Source organism: Schistocerca cancellata, chromosome 3 (genome assembly GCF_023864275.1).
Source record: "Schistocerca cancellata isolate TAMUIC-IGC-003103 chromosome 3, iqSchCanc2.1, whole genome shotgun sequence".
Lineage (NCBI taxonomy): Eukaryota > Metazoa > Arthropoda > Insecta > Orthoptera > Acrididae > Schistocerca > Schistocerca cancellata.
Window position 1 is genome coordinate 792,003,136 of NC_064628.1, and position 25,217 is coordinate 792,028,352.

Below are 25,217 nucleotides of genomic sequence, written 5' to 3' on the forward strand. Positions count from 1 at the left end.
TCAAACACCAACATTATGTAATTTTTATTCTATCCCTCAAGGCCAGTTTCGATTTCTCAAGCCATGTTTCTTGTTTAATTGAGTGCCATAGTCAATCCTTACTACACCTCCATACAAATAAATCATGAGTACGATGACCAGACACACATAGCAAGCGCATATGTTTGCCATACTCACGACATCAAACATAATCAGCATGAAGACCAGACATTTGCAAAAATCGAATGGTTGCCATCATTTGCCACACTCACGACATCAAACATAATCAGCATGAACAAATCAAGAAAATGTCTAGCGCTGTCTTTTAAAACCACATTCTCTCTCTCTCTCTCTCTCTCTCTCTCTCTCTCTCTCTCTCTCTCTCTCTCTTCCCCCCCCCCCCCCCCCTCCCCTCAGGGATGGCCCTTATCCACAGAAGACAACCAATTATCTATGGCTCAAAAGAAGTAAAGACATTAATATCTATGAGTAACCTATGATGTCATTGGTAAAAGCTGACAAATTGTATCCCATCCTTCAGTTGACCCTAATAATCAGTACATAAGAAGAGATAGCATTATATCCATAAACCACCAATCACTGAGCTTATACTTCTTTATGTGAAATTGTTTCCCGTTAGCCTCTATTGTAAAAAAAGTCTGCAGTCATTATTTGTCAGCTGTCTAAAAGTTTAGATAGTATCTGATATTTTTATAAAATTTATCAAACAGAAGTGGTTTGCAGGAAACCTTTTAAATATGACATTTTTGTGTCAACATGGAAAGTATTTAATTTTTGTGTGGGGGTATTTTGTGACATCTATTATATATATATAAATATATATAGACACACACTCCTGGAAATGGAAAAAAGAACACATTGACACCGGTGTGTCAGACCCACCATACTTGCTCCGGACACTGCGAGAGGGCTGTACAAGCAATGATCACACGCACAGCACAGCGGACACACCAGGAACCGCGGTGTTGGCCGTCGAATGGCGCTAGCTGCGCAGCATTTGTGCACCGCCGCCGTCAGTGTCAGCCAGTTTGCCGTGGCATACGGAGCTCCATCGCAGTCTTTAACACTGGTAGCATGCCGCGACAGCGTGGACGTGAACCGTATGTGCAGTTGACGGACTTTGAGCGAGGGCGTATAGTGGGCATGCGGGAGGCCGGGTGGACGTACCGCCAAATTGCTCAACACGTGGGGCGTGAGGTCTCCACAGTACATCGATGTTGTCGCCAGTGGTCAGCGGAAGGTGCACGTGCCCGTCGACCTGGGACCGGACCGCAGCGACGCACGGATGCACGCCAAGACCGTAGGATCCTACGCAGTGCCGTAGGGGACCGCACCGCCACTTCCCAGCAAATTAGGGACACTGTTGCTCCTGGGGTATCGGCGAGGACCATTCGCAACCGTCTCCATGAAGCTGGGCTACGGTCCCGCACACCGTTAGGCCGTCTTCCGCTCATGCCCCAACATCGTGCAGCCCGCCTCCAGTGGTGTCGCGACAGGCGTGAATGGAGGGACGAATGGAGACGTGTCGTCTTCAGCGACGAGAGTCACTTCTGCCTTGGTGCCAATGATGGTCGTATGCGTGTTTGGCGCCGTGCAGGTGAGCACCACAATCAGGACTGCATACGACCGAGGCACACAGGGCCAACACCCGGCATCATGGTGTGGGGAGCGATCTCCTACGCTGGCCGTACACCACTGGTGATCGTCGAGGGGACACTGAATAGTGCACGGTACATCCAAACCGTCATCGAACCCATCGTTCTACCATTCCTAACCGGCAAGGGAACTTGCTGTTCCAACAGGACAATGCACGTCCGCATGTATCCCGTGCCACCCAACGTGCTCTAGAAGGTGTAAGTCAACTACCCTGGCCAGCAAGATCTCCGGATCTGTCCCCCATTGAGCATGTTTGGGACTGGATGAAGCGTCGTCTCACGCGGTCTGCACGTCCAGCACAAACGCTGGTCCAACTGAGGCGCCAGGTGGAAATGGCATGGCAAGCCTTTCCACAGGACTACATCCAGCATCTCTACGATCGTCTCCATCTACATCTACATCTACATCTACATTTATACTCCGCAAGCCACCCAACGGTGTGTGGCGGAGGGCACTTTACGTGCCACTGTCATTATCTCCCTTTCCTGTTCCATGGGAGAATAGCAGCCTGCATTGCTGCGAAAGGTGGATATACACTGTACTAGTGCCGACATTGTGCATGCTCTGTTGCCTGTGTCTATGTGCCTGTGGTTCTGTCAGTGTGATCATGTGATGTATCTGACCCCAGGAATGTGTCAATAAAGTTTCCCTTCCTGGGACAATGAATTCACGGTGTTCTTATTTCAATTTCCAGGAGTGTGTATATATATATATATATATATATATATATATATATATATATATATATATATATATATATATATATATATATATATATATATATATATATATATCAGGCGGACAAACGTTCGAAATTACAATAGTTACAATTTTCAACAACAGATGGCGCTGCAAGTGATGTGAACCATATAGAAGACAACGCAGTCTGTGGGTGCGCCATTCTGTATGTCGTCTTTCTGCTGTAAGCGTGTGCTGTTCACAACGTGCAAGTGTGCTGTAGACAACATGGTTTATTCCTTAGAACAGAGGATTTTTCTGGTGTTGGAATTCCACCGCCTAGAACACAGTGTTGTTGCAACAAGACGAAGTTTTCAACGGAGGTTTAATGTAACCAAAGGACCGAAAAGCGATACAATAAAGGATCTGTTTGAAAAATTTCAACAGACTGGGAACGTGACGGATGAACGTGCTGGAAAGGTAGGGCGACCGCGTACGGCAACCACAGAGGGCAACGCGCAGCTAGTGCAGCAGGTGATCCAACAGCGGCCTCGGGTTTCCGTTCGCCGTGTTGCAGCTGCGGTCCAAAGGACGCCAACGTCCACGTATCGTCTCATGCGCCAGAGTTTACACCTCTATCCATACAAAATTCAAACGCGGCAACCCCTCAGCGCCGCTAACATTGCTGCATGAGAGACATTCGCTAACGATATAGTGCACAGGATTGATGATGGCGATATGCATGTGGGCAGCATTTGGTTTACTGACGAAGCTTATTTTTACCTGGATGGCTTCGTCAATAAACAGAACTGGCGCATATGGGGAACCGAAAAGCCCCATGTTGCAGTCCCATCATCCCTGCATCCTCAAAAAGTACTGGTCTGGGCCGCCATTTCTTCCAAAGGAATCATTGGCCCATTTTTCAGATCCGAAACGATTACTGCATCACGCTATCTGGACATTCTTCATGAATTTGTGGCGGTACAAACTGCCTTAGACGACACTGCGAACACCTCATGGTTTATGCAAGATGGTGCCCGGCCACATCGCACGGCCGACGTCTTTAATTTCCTGAATGAATATTTCGATGATCGTGTGATTGCTTTGGGCTATCCGAAACATACAGGAGGCGGTGTGGATTGGCCTCCCTATTCGCCAGACATGAACCCCTGTGACTTCTTTCTGTGGGGACACCTGAAAGACCAGGTGTACCGCCAGAATCCAGAAACAATTGAACAGCTGAAGCAGTACATCTCATCTGCATGTGAAGCCATTCCGCCAGACACGTTGTCAAAGGTTTCGGGTAATTTCATTCAGAGACTACGCCATATTATTGCTACGCATGGTGTATATGTGGAAAATATCGTACTATAGAGTATCCCAGACCGCAGCGCCATCTGTTGTTGAAAATTGTAACTACTGTAATTTCGAAAGTTTGTCTGCCTGAAAATGTACTGTTGTCCCAAGCATATTGCAACAAACGGTGTATTTCTATCGCTGCTCGTTTAGTTTTTATTGCCGTTTCAAATATACCGGTCATTTTTGAAACACCCTGTAAATAACCAGAGCCACTTCCTCATCTCCTCAAACCCGGAACCTTCCACAGAAGAACCCCAAAAGTGCCCCACTTGTGACAGGATACTTTCCGGGACTGGATCAGATTCTGAATGTGGCTCTCCAGCAGGGATACGACTTCCTCAAATCCTGCCCTGAAATGAGATCCATCCTTCATGAAATCCTCCCCACTCCACCAAGAGTGTCTTTCCGCCGTCCACCTAACCTTCGTAACCTCTTAGTTCATCCCTATGAAATCCCCAAACCACCTTCCCTACCCTCTGGCTCCTACCCCTGTAACCGCCCCCGGTGTAAAACCTGTCCCATGCACCCTCCCACCACCACCTATTCCAGTCCTGTAACCCGGAAGGTGTACACGATCAAAGGCAGAGCCACGTGTGAAAGCACCCACGTGATTTACCAACTGACCTGCCTACACTGTGAAGCGTTCTATGTGGGAATGACCAGCAACAAACTGTCCATTCGCATGAATGGACACAGGCAGACAGTGTTTGTTGGTAATGAGGATCACCCTGTGGCTAAACATGCCTTGGTGCACGGCCAGCACATCTTGGCACAGTGTTACACCGTCCGGGTTATCTGGATACTTCCCACTAACACCAACCTGTCAGAACTCCGGAGATGGGAACTTGCCCTTCAGCATATCCTCTCTTCTCGCTATCCGCCAGGCCTCAATCTCCGCTAATTCCTAATTTCAATCTGCCGCCGCTCATACCTCACCTGTCTTTCAACATCATCTTTGCCTCTATACTTCCGTCCCGACTGACATCTCTGCTCAAACTCTTTGCCTTTACAAATGTCTGCTTGTGTCTTGTATGTATGGATGGATATGTGTGTGTGTGCGAGTGTATACCTGTCCTTTTTTCCCCCTAGGGTAAGTCTTTCCGCTCCCGGGATTGGAATGACTCCTTACCCTCTCCCTTAAAACCCATATCCTTTTGTCTTTCCTTCTCCTTCCCTCTTTCCTGACGAGGCAACCGTTGGTTGCGAAAGCTAGAGTTTTGTGTGTATGTTTGTGTTTATTTGTGTGTCTATCGACCTGCCAGCGCTTTTGTTGGGTAAGTCTCATCATCTTTCTTTTTAAATATATTTTTCCCACGTGGAATGTTTCCCTCTATTATATTTATATATATATATATATATATATATATATATATATATATATATATATATATATATATATATATATGTATGTACTTAAAAACAAAGATAATGTGACTTACCAAATGAAAGTGCTGGCAGGTCGACAGACACACAAACGAACACAAACATACACACAAAATTCAAGCTTTTGCAACAAACTGTTGCCTCATCAGGAAAGAGGGAAGGAGAGGGAAAGACGAAAGGATGTGGGTTTTAAGGGAGAGGGTAAGGAGTCATTCCAGTCCCGGGAGCGGAAAGACTTACCTTAGGGGGAAAAAAGGACGGGTATACACTCGCACACACACACATATCCATCCACACATATACAGACACAAGCTTGGCTTGTGTCTGTATATGTGTGGATGGATATGTGTGTGTGTGCGAGTGTATACCCGTCCTTTTTTCCCCCTAAGGTAAGTCTTTCCGCTCCCGGGACTGGAATGACTCCTTACCCTCTCCCTTAAAACCCACATCCTTTCGTCTTTCCCTCTCCTTCCCTCTTTCCTGATGAGGCAACAGTTTGTTGCGAAAGCTTGAATTTTGTGTGTATGTTTGTGTTCGTTTGTGTGTCTGTCGACCTGCCAGCACTTTCATTTGGTAAGTCACATTATCTTTGTTTTTAAGTATATTTTTCCTTCGTGGAATGTTTCCTTCTATTATAACCATATATATATATATGGTTATAATAGAAGGAAACATTCCATGAAGGAAAAATATACATTAAAACAAAGATGATGTGACATCATCTTTGTTTTAATATATATATATATATATATATATTAAACATTTCACTGATACATAATTTTTTATTTTCCAGATTGTCCAAGAGACTGGTACGATGTCTACTTTGTATTTGCTTGTGTATGGGCATTTGGCGCAACTATGTTCCAGGATCAGGTATCTGAAATATTTTGTGGTGTGTATAGGAAACTTCATACAGGCAGGAAATCATTATTATTAAAATCATTTGATCACATTATTTATTTGTGTTCCTTAGCACTGTGCTTGCTCTTGTCATATACATTCATGAACATCTAAATCACGTGGTCTGTAAAAATCTGTCAGCTGTTAGGAAATATAAAAACTCAAGGAGGGGTCACTGTGGCACAACATTGTTGTGCATTACATAATAAAAATGGAAGAGGTTCGCCTGTTTGAAATATGTCATGGCGTGGTTCTTCTGAAGTTACTAGCAACTCAAATAAATTTAGTGTTTCATTGTTTGCATGAATGGTGGCCAGATCTTCCAGCTTATTCATAAGTATGGTGCAGTCACAAATGGAGCATAGTCCATATCAATTCAAACAGGCTAGGAAAAAATCATACCTTCATAGCCTCGGATGTTATGGAATTTAGCATACATTAAAATGAAGGAATAAGTAAGGAATACATATTTTTTTGTTTTATCCAAAAAAAATTCTGTTCTGAGATACAGCCCTCCAAAGATGACACTGCACATACCATTTTGAAGATGCGAATTTTGGAAAAAATTTTAAAATGCTATATCTCTGGAACAGTTCTAGATATTTTGTTTTTTTTTTTTTATTTGAAAGATAATTGCTTTATGTTTACAAAGAAATCCTCCATTTCGACTTATCTGTCAAAGTTCTTGTACTATAGCATTCTGAACTTTTTAAATAATTTATGGATTTTTTTAATGCCAATTAATAAAATTTTTAATTTTGTTTCTGTTGGTTAGTACCATATAGTTCTACATTCCTTGAAAAGAACCGCTTTCACTTTTACTTAGAACAGGTTTTATAAATAATTATCACATATCAGGACCATAAAAATCAAAACCTAGCCTTATTTAACATAATTTTAGTTTTGAAAGATGGGTAAGAAACTCATTTTTCAAGCATTTTGAATGGTTCCAAAATGTATGTGAAAGTTCCAGAGACTTAAAGGTTTCAATTTATACAACTTCTGTGCACTCTTGTTTTGTACTGAAATTAGCCAGTCAACGAACTAAAAATGTGTTCCACTGCTTCAGTATCTTCCTTTGATATAGAGTGATGCCTTCTGTTGAACCAATAAGAACTGGAGCACTTACAATCTTCAAAACATTGTGAACAAGAAGTGAGAACTGATGGCATTGTTGCTGTTCTTCAGCTGGAAACCTATATCCAGCAGCTGCACCATGTGGTAGAATAAAGTTCACTACAATTTTGTTTTCCTCATAACTGGTGTCTATAATTCCTGCAATCCAGCAGTCATAGTCATACACACATGCCACAAACGTCCCCTGTCTCAAGTTGTGAATCTGAATATTATCCTGCTGGTTCTGAGGTGTTGGCTGAATGAATGAAATTTCTTCTTTCTTGTTACGAAAAGTGCGTGCAATATGAGTTCGCCCATCACGTTGAGTCCAAAAATGTGTCTTCTAAATTCCTTTCACAGGAGTTGTTCGTTTGGACCATTATTTTTTCTGATCACGGAATTCTTCGATTTCCTCTTTGGACAAAAGAATGAAGGCTGTGGATGTGTAAGATTTCATGACTCTCATAATATCCTCAGCATTCTGAATTGCAGCTGTATTGGGTCTTGAAAGATTATGTTTTGTAGCATGGTGCTTCAGCAGGCCTCCTACACCATCATAAAGCCACTTCCTGTGAGCAGTAGCTCTGTATACCCAGTCAGTTGGCAGCAACAGCTTACTCTATTCAAACAGCTCGTAACGATTTTTAAAATGACTAGGAACACCATCAGATGTAATGATGATCTTCTCTGCCCCTGTTTACAATTGAAGAATTTTGTGCATTGCTAGCAAGGCATGTGCTGAGTCATGTCCTGTGTCATCACTTATAACTGCAACACTTGTGGTCTTGTTTATATGTCACACCTGTAAAAATTGAAACCTGGTCATTACTCCAATGATACCCTTGTACTTCTTGTGGGAGAATTACAGAACAGTTCTTAGCAAAATCACAGTGAAGCACTAAACATAATTCTTCAGCCTGTACACACACTTTCACTTCTGCAATGTGTTCTGTTACAATTTCTTCAGATGCTACTGTGTTACTGCTTTCACTGATCATTTACCAAGTTCATCAATGAAACTTTCAAAGGCAACGGTTTTCTTAATTAGTTTATTTTCTTCCAATGTTGCATATGTAATTTCTGCAGAGTTATTTGCTGTGTCTTCCAGGCCAAGTATCTGAAAAGACAGTCTTCCCTTTCAAGGGCAGTCACCACATTCTGGAAACAAACAAGTCTCTCACTTTATGTCACAGACTACTAATGATTTCACATGCCCAACCAAGATGTCTTATATCACATGCTCCAGTAAGTTCTTCAAAGTTACCACACAAAGTTCAATATTCGCACTGTACACACATAGACATACATCTCTAGGTGGATGTAGAAATACCCACACGTTCCACATCATTACGAAGTGTTGTATTCATGATCTATGGAACAAGTATTAATCTAATCTAATCTAGTGCATAAAATTTTGATCTTCCAATATGTGAAGTTGTATAGTTGCTCTTATAAATTGCAAAAGTTTCTTTAATACTGCAAGTCATGACCTCTTCACTTTCACAACTTTTTGACCTTCAACTGTTAGTTATAGTGTCTTTTTGTTGGCACTTTGCCAAGAACAGTCCCATTTATCTTCCAGATAAAATAACTGCACTATTTGAACTTGAGCTGCCTGTACAGGATGACCTTATGGGGATCTGGTCTTCCAAAGAGTCCTTTTACAGACCTCACACTTCTTGATTTGTCTACCATGTACTTTGATACTGATGGAACATGATTCAAAATTGTATTTTTTTGAAATGTCTCTGGAGTAGTAGTTAAAACTTGCTCCTTTTCACTGTAGGATGCACAATATTCAACAACTGATATGATATTTGTGAAAAATTCCTGGCAAGAGGTGCAAGAGTGCTTTGGTTCATTTTCTTCTGGAGATGGAATTTCTACTTTGAAGAGTGTGGTTAGTTTCGCTGTAATGTAATGATCCATACTTTAAGTAATTTCTCTGGGGTTTCTTGATGCATAGAGGTTATGTCTCGACTTCACTGAGCACAGTTTCTTAACAGGACTAACACCTACCTCTGTAGTTGACTGATTCAGGGTATTTAATTCTTCCTCTATTGATTAAAATCTGCATTATCTGCACTATGGGAGGCTTCACTTTGTTCAGAAACTACCATTGTTGTTATTCTGTCAAAATATTTACACACAAAAAGTCGTCACTGGAAACATCTTCACTTTAAAACAGAGTCTTCGAATCGGAACACTTATTCCCAACCTGAACAAAGTCTGTTTTTTTGTTTGACTTATATATCACTATTTTATGGATATGCAAATAGTCAGCACACTTCACTCTCCTGTGGCCCCAGTCAGAAGACATTTCAAACGTTTCTTTTCACAAAACACACTGCAAGTGTGTAAACTGGCAAGTTCATCGGAGACAATGGTATCGTCAGGAGTGGCCCTGTGAAGTGTGTTAGGAATGCTATTGTTTTCTACATACGTAAATGACATTGTGGTAGGGTGAGCAGCCATCTGTGGTGAACGGGATGGTGTCAAAGTGGGCTGGCTGTAAGAGGACACAAGATGACTTGGACAAATCCTTTCTTGAATTCCTGTTTTTTTCTCTGTAGCATTCATTGGCTGATTTACCAGTTGCCATTGGCTCCATTCGCAGCACATTTGTCTGTTGCAAAACATCATTTCTGACACTCACATAAAAAACTACTGTGACCTTCACATTATGAAATCTCTGTGCTATTTTATTACAGTTTTGGGGTTTAAGGATTATATGTATATAATGTAGGTAGCACTTGAGCAGCATTGCGAGGTGTCAGACAAGTAATACAAATAAGAACATGGCTAGATTGTAAAGACTGGGATGCTTTTGAAGATCGTCTCAAAATAATGTGCTATTTTTAATTAAACATTTTGTTCGTGGAGTATCTGCGTAGACCATCTGTGAAATCATTCACCTGGCCAACTCTTTGTTTGCTTATTGCATCACACTCTTACATGAGCTAGCATAATCTCCATTTTATGAATATTGGTAAATGCAGTGTTATTTCCTTGGTAGATAACAAATGCAAAGCAGTAATGCATAAAGTATAGATAGTTGAATTTTTACAATAGGATATGGTTTCATAGGCAATACAAGAACCTGATCCATAAAGTGTGAAAAGAGTGCTGAAACTATGTGAAAACAATAGTGTGATAAATGAAGGTTAAGAGCATCTGCAGCAAAGTGAATGATAAAGTTGGGAGAGTAGGAACAACTGAGTCTGTCTACCTTTAAGCTCTTGAGAAGAAACAAGTGAGCCAGCATGTCAGTTAATTATTCAATTTGTATTTTTGTCTTCCAGTAACAGAGAATTGTGTTACTCAACATATTCACATTATACTAGTGAGGAGTGAAACTGGCAGCTGGAGGGGAAAGTATAGAAGTATAGACAATACTCACTCCACTTTTTTTCATCCTTCCCCCTCAAGTGTTGGCTGTACACCTTAGTCATCACAAGGCAGAAGACTTCAGCCTACATGTGTCAAGGTCAAGCCAGCTAAATATGCCATCAGGCAATGCTGTCTGGCACATGTACACACAGTGCATTACAAGATATTTATTTGAAAATGATATGATAATCAAAACTGGCAGACAGCACTTTGCAATAAAGATTTGATAGTTGGAAGTGGACAGTTACTTATTTTAAACACTTTATTATGAAGGCAAAATTATATGTCAGGGAAATGTTTGGAAAACACTATAGTGAAGCATCAGACTTTCCATTTACTGTATTATTCTGAGATTTAGAAAGTATATTACAGTCAAGTACACTATTACTTCTCATCTGTTAAATTTTAAAGCTATTACAGTTTTGACTGTGTGAGCATTTAAAAATTACGTAACTTTGCATATTGGCTTTAGTACAAAACACAAAACAAATGTCATCTGCTCCCTACATATAACATTGAGAAAACTGCTGGCACAGGCAGTGTATGCCTGGCAGCAGACCTACCTCATCTTGAGAAATTTTTTGGAGGAGACAGGAAAGGGAGTAGAGAGTGGAAACAGTCTTTACAGATTGGGGGGGAGGGGGGAGTAAACATAACATTTTATGTAATTTACTGTTATTTAACTGCCATGTTACGAAGAACTCAGAGTATCAAAGTCTCTACCTGAGGAGTCAATGCTTTCAACTAACTATTTTGAAGATTTCATCTTTCAGAAAGTAATTTTACTGTTATTTTCAGTGTGGAAAGTGCACATCAGAAAGGAAATCCATCATCATCCTTTTATCATCAGTGCAACCTAGCTAAACCAAAATCATGCTACGAAGCATATCTGGCAGAATATGAATGTCAGCACATAACTGCTGCTAAGCTGTCAAGTTCAAATTGCTTGTGGCAACTGACCTGGTTCAGCATTTCCACTTTTGTATAGCAGCCCAAAATTGAAATAGTTTTCCCTTGTAGTCACTGTTCAATTTCTTTTTCCTTCTTTGTATTTGAACCATTAATTTTCTGCTTTTTTCTTGAACAACATAAGTAGCTATGTCCATTACAGTTGCACAACCCTCTCCTAAATTGTGCAATAATTCTAAAAATCGATGCTTATGTACATCACTACTCATATTTCCATGACAATTGCTTGATTATGCAGGATGTAAATTGTAGCCTTGCAGTTTTGGTGAAACCATATTCAGGGATCTTCAATGACCAACAATAAGTCCGTTTCCTTTGCCAGTCATCACTTGCAAACCATCATTGACCTTTAAATCATGCCATCTGTGCTTCGTGGCATGATTTTTATTTTGCCAGATCTCATTGAGATAAATAATAGGACAACGATGCTTTTCTTTCTGAGGTGCATATCCCTGCCACAGCTGTAAAATTCAAATGGATTCTGGTGAACAATGTCTTTCTAGAGATAATCCAATTCAGTGACAATTCTTCTTCCATTAACATCTTTCCTTGGAGGTTGTACTTTTATAAATATTATCTGTATGGTTTTTAGTGGAACACAGCTCACCCTTGCAGTCTGTGGTATTGATACAATTTCTCCTCTTGTGGCATTGACTTTAAAGTCACCAAGAAATTTGTGTTCCTTGTACATGACTCTACTGTTGGGCTCTATGTGTCTTAAGACTCAGTCATCTTAATTTTCAAACAAGGATATGAATGCTATGTGACAAAAATCTCAAGTCTCTTTGCAAATGTACAGCACTTCCACACAGTGAACATATAAGCAAATGGTTGGTAGCAAAACAATTGCAAAGCCATATCAACAGCAGCATGAATGAAGTGCAGAGTTGCCTCATAAATGCTGATAACAGTTAGTGTTTGGGTCCTCGGATCTTATAATCATACCTTGATGGCACCAGTGGCAGAAATGACACTGTGACAACAGTGTAAGCTTAGAGTCATGGACCAATGGCTTCTCATTCACACTCACAAAGTGAAGCTAAGGGGTGGGAGAACTAATCTACCCCTCCCAGCCTCCACTCTGATCTGTAGTACAGTAGATTAGAAATAAATGTTAATAAACCAATAATAGCTCAACTAGTAAATATATGCGTAAGTTTCATCAAATACAAAGAGCAAAGAGTACTATTTATTTCCCAACATTTGTGCTCTTAAAGGCAATGGAAAAACCTGGAATGTGTTGGGCTTTTTTAAGGGGGTCATAAATTGTGTAATTTTCTTTTTTTAAGTATTTTCATTCAGATGCTATCTTCCAGCAACAGTATTTTTGATAGATTAAATTAAGAATGTTCATAATACAACTTTCAGCTGGAATTAGTTTGGTGGAAACAAGTATTTTAACCACACTTCTCTCAGTTCCATATTATCAATTCAGGTAGACAAATATTTTTAATTTCTTTTAATTTATTATTATTATTAATTTATTTATTTACAATTATTTGTCTAAAACTTGCAGTTTATGTGCTAAAAAATGAAGATAAAAAATTAAGCTGCTTCATCAATGAAAAGAACAAATAAAATTTTTGGTTAAAATTTTTTTCTTTATATTTTTTTCTTTATTTTCCTGCTTCACTTGTAAACAGATATTTATGATTTGGATTTCATGGTGGTAAAAAGAGATATTTTAATGGTTGTGTTATTTTGCTGTCAGTATTACTGCAAAAAATTTAAAATAAATTCTTTTTTCAGAATATTGACTACCGTGTAGAATTTACAAAATGGTGGGTGAATGAGTTCAAATCAGTGAAATTTCCAGCCCAAGGAACAGTCTTTGACTACTACATTGACTCAGAATCCAAAACATTTGTGCCATGGACTGAGAAGTTACCTCGTTTCATACTTGACCCAGATATACCACTTCAGGTAATTAGATTAGATGAAGTGAGTAATTCAAATAATGTTATTTTCCTCTCCTCAGTGGGCACTGTATTTTTTAATAAGATGAAATTATTACAAAAATCTGTTATGATGTTGACCTGAAACTTTCACAACTGACAACTAAAGAACAGGCATATGACCTCAAAATACTTTTTGTTTATAACGTACCCTTGTACTGAGGAGAGTTCAGAGACAGTTTAAACAGGATGGTGATTCTTCTGGAAAATTTGGAATTCTTGGGGGATTACATTTAATCTGGAAAAATCAGGGAAATCTGAGGAAATTACAGGAATTTCATGAAATCTCGGGGCAGTCTGCATTTTTAACTTAGCTTTGAAATTGAACTTTGTTGAGTTTTATAAATCTTAAATTTTAAAATACTTACTGTTTCAAAGTGTGTTAATTATATGAATATTATTTTTAATAAATTATTGATGATTAAAACCTGCAGTTACACTACTGCTTATGGCTGATAGATAGCTCAGCTGAGAGGGAAGAATAGTCATTATTGTGGTATGCTGTCTCTCCGCTCACTATTAGTTTATCAGGAGCTTCTTGACACCATCTTCCTCCTCACACTTGAAATTTTCAGTGATTTTTTTTTTCCCGGTTAAGTGGCTATCCTTTTAAAAGAATAACTTAATAAAATAAAATTCATCTATAATGTCCTTGGATGACTATCCACACAACTCTATACAACAGAAATATCTCTCCTACGATGTTTCTTATGACATACCTACATGACGCACTCTAGAATCATGGTAAGTAGCATCATGAAGACCTGGGACGTTACTGGGCCAGTGTTCACAGCATGTGAACACTGAACTAATAACAAGACTGACATTTTCGCATACAGACGATAGATGGCCCAGCCAGGATAGGACTGGTGATGTCCAGACTGATGACGGGGCTGATGTCACCACTGATAGCCTTGACAGTGAAGGGGGCAAACCATAACAGGACCAGTGCCAACAGAACTGACATCGAGATTAAGAGAATTGGTGTCCAGTGGCATCATGGGCTATGCCAAGAGTGACAGTACTGCCACCATAGAACTCTGAGAACAAGACACAGAATGGCACATGGCTCAACAACAACACTCCAAAGAACCTGATGGAAGATGTGCCAGCTGGCTACATACAAAACTGACAGATGCCCTGTCTGGACTCTGTTCAGGAGCAAGCTCACTCAAACATTGTGAAAATGACTGACTGTCATTAACTAAGGACGTGGGGCATGCATTTCTCAGTTGGAGGTGTGTGACATGAAGAAAATGTACATTTAACAGTTCCACTAGTAAATCATACTCTAAGTTCTCCAGGTGAAAGTCGGGGAAGAATTGACGACACAGATGAAAAATTTCTGCAACTACACTGGCAAGAAAATGAGCACTGCATTGCATACCTTTGATACCATAGGCCATAAAATGCAACTCAACTGTTGATGGTACAATTCCCAGTCTTCTGTCTGACCATTGAAAACACACACACACACACACAAACAAACATTGCAAATATGGGAGCTGCGTGCCGAGACACAACTGTAGTAGGCAAAACATGAGTGAGCTGAATTACACTACCCTGTAACAACATCTGAACCTGCTGATCCTGAAGGGAATGACATGAGACAGTAGCACCTCTGACAATGAGACAGACATTATAAGGAACTTGAACATGCAGTCTGTGCATGAGAACACTGTCCATGAATGTAAACTTGAACCTTAAAATACTGAAAACAACAGACCAGCAGCATGAATGAGAATATGCATTGCTACATATGGTAACGAGTCACCTGAACTATGCAGAAAGTACAACTACTAAGAAATTTAATGCATAGACCTAAAAACGTTACAAAACACACTTGTACCAGGTGGGAGAGACAGATTCTTCACCAACAAATTAGGGTAGATATAGAACAAAACTGTTTATCTCATCATCAATAAAGTAGTCTCATACTGATGAGTGATCAGAGACGCTACAGAAGAATAACTTTATTAACAAAATGAAACCCAATTATAATGCTCTTCAATGAGTATCTTCACAACAGTGTAACAGAGACATCCCTCCTATGACACTGTCTGTGATGTACCTACACAACGAACCCTAGAGTCATAGTAGGCATTGTGTGAAGATGTAGCACATTAATGCCCAGGTGCTGCCAGCATGTGACAGCTGATGTGCTGCTGGTGCAGACCATGGTGAACTGGAACAGGTCTACTGGCATGGAACACTGAGATGAAACTGCTGGTGTGCCAACTTGTAGTGCTGGGACGGAACTGCTGATGTGGCCAGATGGTTCTGCCGACTTGAGGTGTAAGGTGTAACTGTCGTCGCGTGGTCCATTGGTACCCTAAATGGTTGGGAGCAGATGGATGTCAGCATGGCACAGCAAGGGCATGTGAACTGGTGCAGCAAAGTAGTGCCCTGCCGACAATGGACTTTGCTGTGACAGGCGCAATGCCTGTCGGTGAGGTTGATGCCTCCACATGCTGTGGAGGCAACACGTAACTTCATGGTAAACATCCCAGGTCATACAAGGAAATATCTTGGTGTTGATGAAAGCCATTTACCCATGTTCTCCTGGTGGGGCGGCTGCCCACACTACTTGCCTGGTGTGTGGAGGAAATGACTACCTGGCAGTAAACAGTTTCATCCAAATTTCTTTAAGATAAATAACTTTCAATATCTGTATTATCAAGGAAGTGGTTTTCTGAAACTACAGAAAACACACAAAAACAAATTGTTGAACTACAGAATTGCATTATATGTTAATTAAGGAATCCAGAATGAAAACCAACTTGTAACAAGAACTTAGCATTCAAAACTCACAATCTTTTTCACTGTTGGATAATTCATAATGTTAACCTTATTTATGTGAGATCAGTTAATTACAATTCCTTAGATTGTGGAATCATCAATTGCTTGGATAGAAGAGGCATTAAGGAATAAATTTTAGTTTAAAATTGTTTCAGAATTGGTTTACTATTAAAATGTATGAATTTTTCACAAGTTAGACTGACACAAAGTTGTTTGTCCACCTTTGCTGCTGTCTGGTTGTAAGTTATCCTCCACAAATTGATACTTGACAATATACAAAATCTGAGTTTCCTACATTTCAACGATAGAAAATCTTGTATGGAATGATCATTCAAATTAAGGATATACAATTACTCACCTGTTGTGTGTGGTGCATAGAAACACAAAAGGAAACAGTATTTACATTAGCTTTTGAGCTCTTTCTCTTTCTCTAGCAAAAGTACACACATTCACACATGCAGCCGCAGAGACATCCAAACATACGAACGTGCAGCTGCTGTGAAACTGACTGTTGATTACTAGTTATTGGGAGCATTTTCTGTGAGATGGAGGTGGTGATGGGCTTGGGTAGAATGTGTGAGGCAAAGAGGGGGTAGTTAATTAATGAGAGCAGGTCTTTCGACAGATGATTCAGCAGCTGCACAACAACACAAAAGGAGTTCAAAGGGTAGAGCATATAACTGGGAGAGAGAGGGAGGGGGCAAGGGGGAGAGGAAAGCTGGAGTTGAAGAGGAAGACAGGGAGGGAAGAGAGAGAGAGAGAGAGAGAGAGAAAGTTTGGTGGAGAAAAGGGGGAGGGGGGGGGGGGAGAGCTCTCAGATGTGAAGGGAGGCAATACACAGTGTGGACAGGGAAGGAATGGTGTGGACAGAAGAGAGAAAGAAATAGGTGAGATGAAGCAGTGGAAAACTGGTTAGCAGAGGTTTAGGCCATGAGGTTTGCAAGAGTGCGCAGTATGCTGGAGAGATAGTTCCCACCTGTGTAGGTCAGAGAAAGTACTGCTGGAGTGGAGTATCCAAATCACTCATGTTTAATATCTGTTGAAGTCATTTGTGTTGTGATATGCGGCATGTTCAGCAACTGGATGGTTAATTTTGCAATTTGTCATAGTTTTGTGGTGGCCTTTCATGTGGTTAGGAAGTTGTTTGATTCTTCAGTTTCTCCTTCATCTGAAAATAGTTCGTGGATAAAGTGCCAGGTGTCAATGTCCAGACAGAACAATATTTTGGAGTAAGGATGATGTGTAGAAATATTAGGTTATGGGGGAGAGGGGGAGGAGATAAAAGCACAGTGCTGGCTCTCCAGTATCCGATGTTGGGAATGTGGTCACTTCCTGAAATATTGTGCCTGTTGGACACTGATGTCCAGCAGTTCACCACTGAACTATTTTTAGAGACAGCTGTTTACTTGTCATGCCCACATTGAATGATGTACAGTAATTGCAGCATTGTTGACATACAGCATGGCTGCTTTCACATGTGGCCCTGCCTTTTATAAGGTGGGAAATGCCTGTGAGTGGCTGCGGTAGGAGATGTTGGTTGGCTGTATGGAACAGGTCTTGCACCTGGGCCAACCACAAGGAAATGACTCATGAAGTACAGGATTGGAATAGGGATGGACAAGGATAATCTGTAGGTTGAGTTGGTGCCAGAACATTACTTTGGGTGATGAGGGGAGGATTTTAGGTAGGATCTCCTCCATCTCAGGGCACAGCAAGAGGTAGTCAAAGCCCTGACAAAGGATGTGGTTGAGCTTTTCAAGGCCAGGGTAATACTGAGAGATCAGAGGAATGCAGGTCGGTGGCTGGTTAACTGGTCTCTTGTTTAACAGCTCTACTGGTGTCAGAGGAGGAGATGGTGTGGAAAATCGGTTTGTGTATGAGCTGGACAGGACAGTATCCTTTTCTCCACACCCTTCACCCTCCCTCCCCCCTCCCCTGGTCACCCTTTTCTTCCTCTCCTTGCCTTTTACACGCCTACCCTCCAAATGCCTTTCATCTCATAAAGCGGCTGATTCATTGGTTGAAAGACATGCCTCACACTACCTACCTCCTTACCTGCATATCACAGGAGACTGTTCTCAGTAGTTGATAATCAATGCGCAGTCTTGCCATGGCTGCAGGTGTATATGTTTGGGTGCACCTTTGCTAGAGCAAGAGCAAGCTAGAAAGCTATAGGTGAGAGATTGCCTTCCCTATATTATCCCACATTTCAGTTATTTGTTCCTTTCCTCATCTGTGTCATATGACAGTAGCTCTGCCAGAAAATCATCAAGTGTAATTTCTCTGGCGTTTTAAAAGATATTTTACCATTTGAGATGGCACAGAAGTTAGCATTTGGCAAGAACATGGATCAAAAATCCCTGTTTGGCCATTTTGATTTCGATTATCCATTATTACTGTAAATTTGTTAATGTGACTACCACGATGGATCCTTTGAAAAAGACATGGCACATTTTCTTCCCTGTCCTTGCTGTTAGTGCTCTGTCTCTAATGACCTCACTGTCAACAATACACTCTTACTTTCTTTTGAAGATGTTTTCAGCTATGATGTGATGTATAGGTGGAGCCAGCCCACAATACTTTTATGTCCTTAGTTGTACGGCTGCACACAAATAATTGATGACCCATGAGTGATGATTCACAGGTAGTATGCCAGTAGCACTTTTTTACAGCACCACCCAACTAAGCTCAGTTCAGCATAATGCAATGAGATGAAAGGTATTTGGAGGGTAGACGTGTAAAAGTTAAGGAGAGGAAGAAAAGGGAGGCCAGAGGAGGGAGGGTGAAGGGTGTGGAGAAAAGGATACTGTCCTGTCCAGCTCATTCACAAACCGATTTTCCACACCATCTCCTCCTCTGACACCAGTAGAGCTGTTAAACAAGATACCAGTTAACCAGCCACCGACCTGCATTCCTCTGATCTCTCAGTATTACCCTGGCCTTGAAAAGCTCAACCACATCCTTTGTCAGGGCTTTGACTAACTCTTGCTGTGCTCTGAGATGAAGGAGATCCTACAAGTAAAAAGATGGTCCTGATCAAATACGAATGAAACCCAATCATGACTGTGGAGAGGGCATGGCTCATGCCTGGCATGATGCTGTGGCATAGGCATTGCTTGTGCTGGACTTGAGTTCAGCACGAGCTCAACAGTATCTCCAATAGATGGTCCGCTGGAGGCGGCTGACATTAAGCCCAGCAAAAGACTGCCTGCTGAAGGTCTGGTGGTGACTTAATGGCATCTGCTAGCATTCAGCATATCAGTAGATTGTTTGTCAGCAGTATGGTGTCCATAACAAGCTGTGCACTTGTAAACAGTCTTCGGAAGAAGAAATGCCTGTGGCACTGAGAGCAGGCTACTTTCACAAGCTACAGCCATGGTGCTGAAAGCTGACATAGACAGTGTATGGCTACTACTGCTGCTCATGAAGTGTTTCGTATAATGCCCAGTGTTACTGGAAAATGTCGTTTTTGTTCTGATAATAAATAAAAAGTTGTGTGAATTGTAATTTTGTGCCTCCAGTCAATAGAGCAGTCTGAAGTTAGTGTGACATTGAGTATAAAGAGATTTATTTACAGTAATAACAAAATGTGAAAATAATAAATGTTTGCAGAACCTTCTGAGTAAGCTGTAGCTGCTGTGCTATGCTATACTGTCTTCATACTCCCATCACACTTTACTGTCTTTGTTCCTGTGTTAAGAGACTGTGAAATCATCACAACACAGCAGCCAACCTGTGTAATTGCTGGAAACAATGATTATTCTCGACACCGTTTTGTTGCCGTCAGTGTATATCGTCGAATTCAATATCACACCAGCCTAATATGGGGTAGCTCTAATAACTGAGCTATGATTTGTACAATGTTTTATTTTTGATGACTAAAATTATTTTTTCTGTTATCATTAGACATTGTATGTAATACCATAGGATTGGTATTTCTGTTTGTAGATCATATTTACTGCTGCTAAATTATTTTTAGAAGCACTAGAATGATATCCTGTAGGAGAGAGACCTAGTATACTGAGAGAAACCTGTAGTAGCAACACTTGACTGAATTGGTTTGGCAGAATATAATTTTTGATACTGCTTTCGTGTGTATGTTTCAGTTACCATTTCAAAAATAAAGAGATTCTAACATTCCAGTATGTCTTACAGCCTTCATCTAATGCATTTCGGGACCGTCTAGCTGAGAAATAAAGATTATTTCTGTGCAGTTTCTAATGTATCATAATTTTACAATGGTTTCATTAGGTCGCTATCTAGTCTGTTTCTCCATTTGGCACTAATTTTGCAATCAATTTTAAATTATTTTCTCAATTAGCTAGAGATTTGAAACTTTTAACACAACTCAGAACAGGATGCCAGTGGAATATTAACTAACCTCCTTGTCAGATGTGTAGTGGAGTTTACTTGTTTTACCATTATCATTTTCCAATGAGCTAGAGACTTTTAAATTTTCAATATAGCTCAGAACCAGATGACAGTGCAATATTAACTTGCTTCCTTGTCTGGTGTGTGGTGGAGGTTACTTTGTGTGTCACTGCCGTGTTTCTGTTTTCGTGTTCCAGTTATGAATGGTTCACAGGAACAGAAGTTGTTGGTAAGCCCCAATGTGAGCTTGAATCTCTCTAATTTTTACTTTCACAGCCTTTTCATGATTTTTACACATTAGAAGCAATATTTTGGTTAACACAGGTGAAGAGAAATTGAAAAAATTGTCATTTACTATGTATCTGTGTTGTAATCTCATCAAAATGTTTGAAATTAATTGAAAAGTGTCACAAACCTGAGACCAAATAGCACAGAATAACTATTTAAATCAAATTAAATTTTTAATGTACCACTTTTTAAATTGGATTAGAAGTATAAAATAATTTCTCCTGCCCCATACAGATTCTTAACCCAATACAGATAGTCCTATACCCACATTTTTCATGTTAAATTTTACAAGTTTTTTCATAGCAATTAAAAAATTACTATAACGTATTTTCAGGACTATGCACATGGGGTTATGAACTGGTATGATGCTTGAAGAAATTATTTTATACTTTTTAATCTGATTTAGAAATGTAGTATATTAAAAATTGATTTTATTTAAAGAATTATTTTCTTAAATACATAGTTTTGGGGCATATGCCACCTGCCATCTGATCTGCTGATTATTCTTTCTGCCATGTACCACCACTGTTATTTTCAGAAAATAAAAAAAAAATATTATCAGAGTAAGTTACACTGTAAATTGACATGATTGTTAACTTGTGAGGTAAGGATGCAATGGAAGAAAGTGTTTATTATGGATTGCAGTTTACTGTAATTGGAACCAACATCCAAGGCTGAAGACTTCAAAGGCAGGAGTCTGTGCCTTCCATCTACAGAACAAAGAAACTAATGTGAATTATGCATAGAATGGTCAGTAACCAATGTGCAGACGTGGTGACAATGGTCACACCTTTCACAGATGTGAGTTCTGTATGTAAAATGATAAAATCCAATCCAACCATTTTTGCAGTTCTTTGTCAGTGTGCCAGTGTAAACACATTAAAATCCATTAGTTCAGATTTCAATGTTGCTTATGCAGCTACAGTGACACAGAACCACATAAGGTTTGGATTATATCATTTTACATATGGAATTCACATATGTGAAAGTTGTGTCCATTACCATCACATTCATAAGGAACTTGTATTAAGGATACATTTAGATGATACTTCCTCTACACTAATGTGTGGAGATAAAATATGTCACTACAGTTTTTCACTCTGACAGAGGTACTATGAAAATTTCCAATGGGCAAAATTAGCTAATAAGGAAAAAGAACGAAATAAAGTGTTTATTTCAAAAATAAAAACAGCCTAAGCAGGACACTGTCTTCCCACAATAAATTTATAGTGGCTGTGGTCCTGCACATGCAAAAAGCTATTTAAATTATCATTGGCCAGTTTTATGTTAATAAAAAGTGCTGGCTGTTGCAGACATGTTTTGAGAGATGTAAATTGAACAGTTTGTTACTGTACTTAAGACTAACAGTAGGCTTCTAATGATATATTTTTGAATAGTTAGAAACAGTGCATGATCTCAGGTGTCTGTTTCAAGCTCTTGTTTCAGTGTAGTCTCATTGATTGCTAAAACTGCCACAAATGGTATCCCATGATGGGTATTTTCCAATTTTATGACATTCAGAATTCCATCACATCAGAATAACATTCTTGGAGAGTAATATTTTTCTTGTGGAATGGAGGAGGAAGAGGTCCCAGTTAATTCAGGACATTCCCTGATATTAATATGTCTAGCTACATTACATTCATGTGAAATCTATAATGAAAACAATAAGTCTGTCTGAATGTGGCTGCTGCAAAACACTTTAACACAGCTTTCTTTATTTTGCAACAATTGCATGCCAATGAGTAGGTGTGGGTGAGGCCAAAAAATTTCCAGGAAGGGAAAACAATTACACGGTCTCCCTGATAATGCTTTTGTCTTCAGTGCCACACAGATTCAGGAGGAGGTAATGATTTTGTTTCTAGTATTAATCAAATCTGCAATTAGTTTTAATATACAGGATGATTCAGGAGGAATGTCACATAATTTGTGAGGTGATTGTACAAGTGAAAATAAACTGAAAAAGACACGTGTCTGATTTTCGATCGTTATGGAACAGGAGTGGGTTGAAGACCACACATCCACGAACGAAATGCTGTGTAGGCATGGTGCTGGACAGATTAAAGATGAGATGGATGACTGATCCATCCTGCAAGAGGTGTTCCAGAAAGCCCCCCCCCCCCCCCCCCCCCCAACTCACTGCACTTGTCAACATGTTGGAGAATGTTTTGTGTTGCACATTGAAAACATCATCTTGGCCGACTTTAATGCACACAACAGCATCGATGATACAAGTGATAAAGTTCTTCACTTGTATCCATCTTCGTAGCATATACATCCCCCTTTAACTAGCCCCATAAACAGAAGTCTAATAGGATTAGGTCAGGTGATCTGGCAGGCACTTAGTGGGTTGTCCATAGCTAATCCACAGTAGAGGAAATGTGTTACTCAGATACTGGAATACTAGTCTGGTACAGTGAATCGGTGATCCATCATGTTGCAGGTACATTTGCCATCATTGCTCTAATGTCACATCTTCCATAAGTGCAGGTCGGTCTTCTATCAGGAAATGTGTGTATGTTGTGGCTCTCACACAGTTTGGCAGGAACACAGGCATTGGGTCATCAATCATACCACACTAGATGTTCACTGAGAACCTAATTTGGAATCTTTTTTCTGTTGTGTCATTTGGCTTCTCCGTCACATATGTAGGAGAATTGTGGTTGTTCATGAACTGTGGAATGTAAATGTAGCATCATCTGAAAATAAAGTGTATTGCATGATGTCTGTGTATAACCATCATTCACAAAATTATTGTCTCCTTACTGAGTCACCTATATACAGATGTTGCATGGGCTGCACATGGAATGGGTACAGGCCTCTTGAATGTAACGTACACCATACTCGCATTTGAGGAATATCGAGCTGATGGCTAATGTGTCATGTACCATTGCAATAATGTCGTCCCTTTCCTCAACTGACTGGATGGCCTCATGTTCTTATGTTCTGTGTACACTAAGTAATGTTTAGGATTCATGTAATGTTTGAAAACTCCTGGGAGAAAAGCCGGCACAGGGGATTCATCGATCAGGGAAACATCTCTGGTATTCTGCCGAAGCTGCATGGGCACTGCCACTGCAGTACCCACACACAAACAACATGTCATTCTTCGAGGGGGAATGTATGCAGCATGTTGGTATTCATGGATACAGTGGACTTGCTCAATTAGACAACATTCCAGCACAAAATCCACATGACCTCATGGCTGCTTATTGATTCAGCCCATGATTGCAGAGTAGTACACTTGCTGCTGTTGCCTTGGTGTGACATCACAGTGCTGCCATCTGTTGGAAAAACCCTACATCTTTTGTAGGATGGATCAGCCATCTGTCTCACCATTACTCAGTCCACCACAGTGTCTACGCAGCATTTTGGTAAGTAATATTCACATTTGTCTTCTTATCCATTTGTAGACATGTGTAGAATTCAATCCACCCCAGTTCTGTAATGATCATAAATTGGACACATTTTCATAGCACTTTTTTGGTTTATTTTCACATGTAGAATCACCTCACAAATTATGTAACTTTCCTCCTAAATGACACTGTATATCCCCTGAACACCTTCCACTTCTTCACTTCTTTTTGTAAGTTGCAAATGGTACTCCTGCAAAGGCCTGTGTAAGCTGTAATGTCATAAGTATTATGACAAAAATATAAAACTATTTATCTGTATAGTAACTTACATGCAGTATTTGTTTCTTTTAGGCTGTTTTGGTGCATACATCTGAATCCATTAGGGTCCGGTTTTTTCTGGATATGCTTATGGAAAAGAGGCAACCAGTGATGCTGGTAGGGAATGGTGGAGTCGGGAAAACAGTGCTAGTCAGTGACAAACTGTGTAACTTGTCAGAGAATTATGCTGTTGCTAATGTGCCATTCAATTTCTACACCACGTCAGGTAAGGAAATGTGTTAACCATGGGTTGTCATATATTTGTTTCAAGAAACAGGTAGTTGAACAGCTTTATTCAGCAAGTGAGATCAGTGCTGCTCTTTTTCAAATCTATTATCATATTGTTAACTCTTTACAACAAATATTTTACTTTGATAAATATGTGCTGCATTTGTTATTCAACAGAGATGCTTCAGAAAATTTTGGAACGTCCACTGGAGAAGAAAGCAGGAAGAAATTATGGTCCTCCAGGAAACAAAACATTAATTTACTTCGTTGATGACATGAATATGCCAGAGGTAAACCATTGTTACCAATTTCAAGAAAATAGAATTGTATGTTATAGCCAAATAGAATTATATTTTATAGTCAAAATGTGTGTATGTACTGTTGACATAAACAGTGGAAAATCCAGGATGGAACAACAGTAATGTAAAAAGGATAGATTGTGCTTATGTTG

General features: G+C 39.9%; 1 protein-coding gene across 1 annotated transcript in view; it reads left to right on the forward strand.

Moving 5' to 3' along the window:
* LOC126176568 (dynein beta chain, ciliary) overlaps positions 1 to 25,217 on the forward strand; it is a 790,269-nt gene that overhangs the window by 462,328 nt on the left and 302,724 nt on the right. The window contains exons 45-48 of the mRNA XM_049923728.1: positions 5,870 to 5,949; positions 13,201 to 13,374; positions 24,572 to 24,764; positions 24,944 to 25,056. Of these exons, the coding sequence (XP_049779685.1) occupies positions 5,870 to 5,949; positions 13,201 to 13,374; positions 24,572 to 24,764; positions 24,944 to 25,056 (560 nt within the window). The remainder of the gene's footprint in view (positions 1 to 5,869; positions 5,950 to 13,200; positions 13,375 to 24,571; positions 24,765 to 24,943; positions 25,057 to 25,217) is intronic.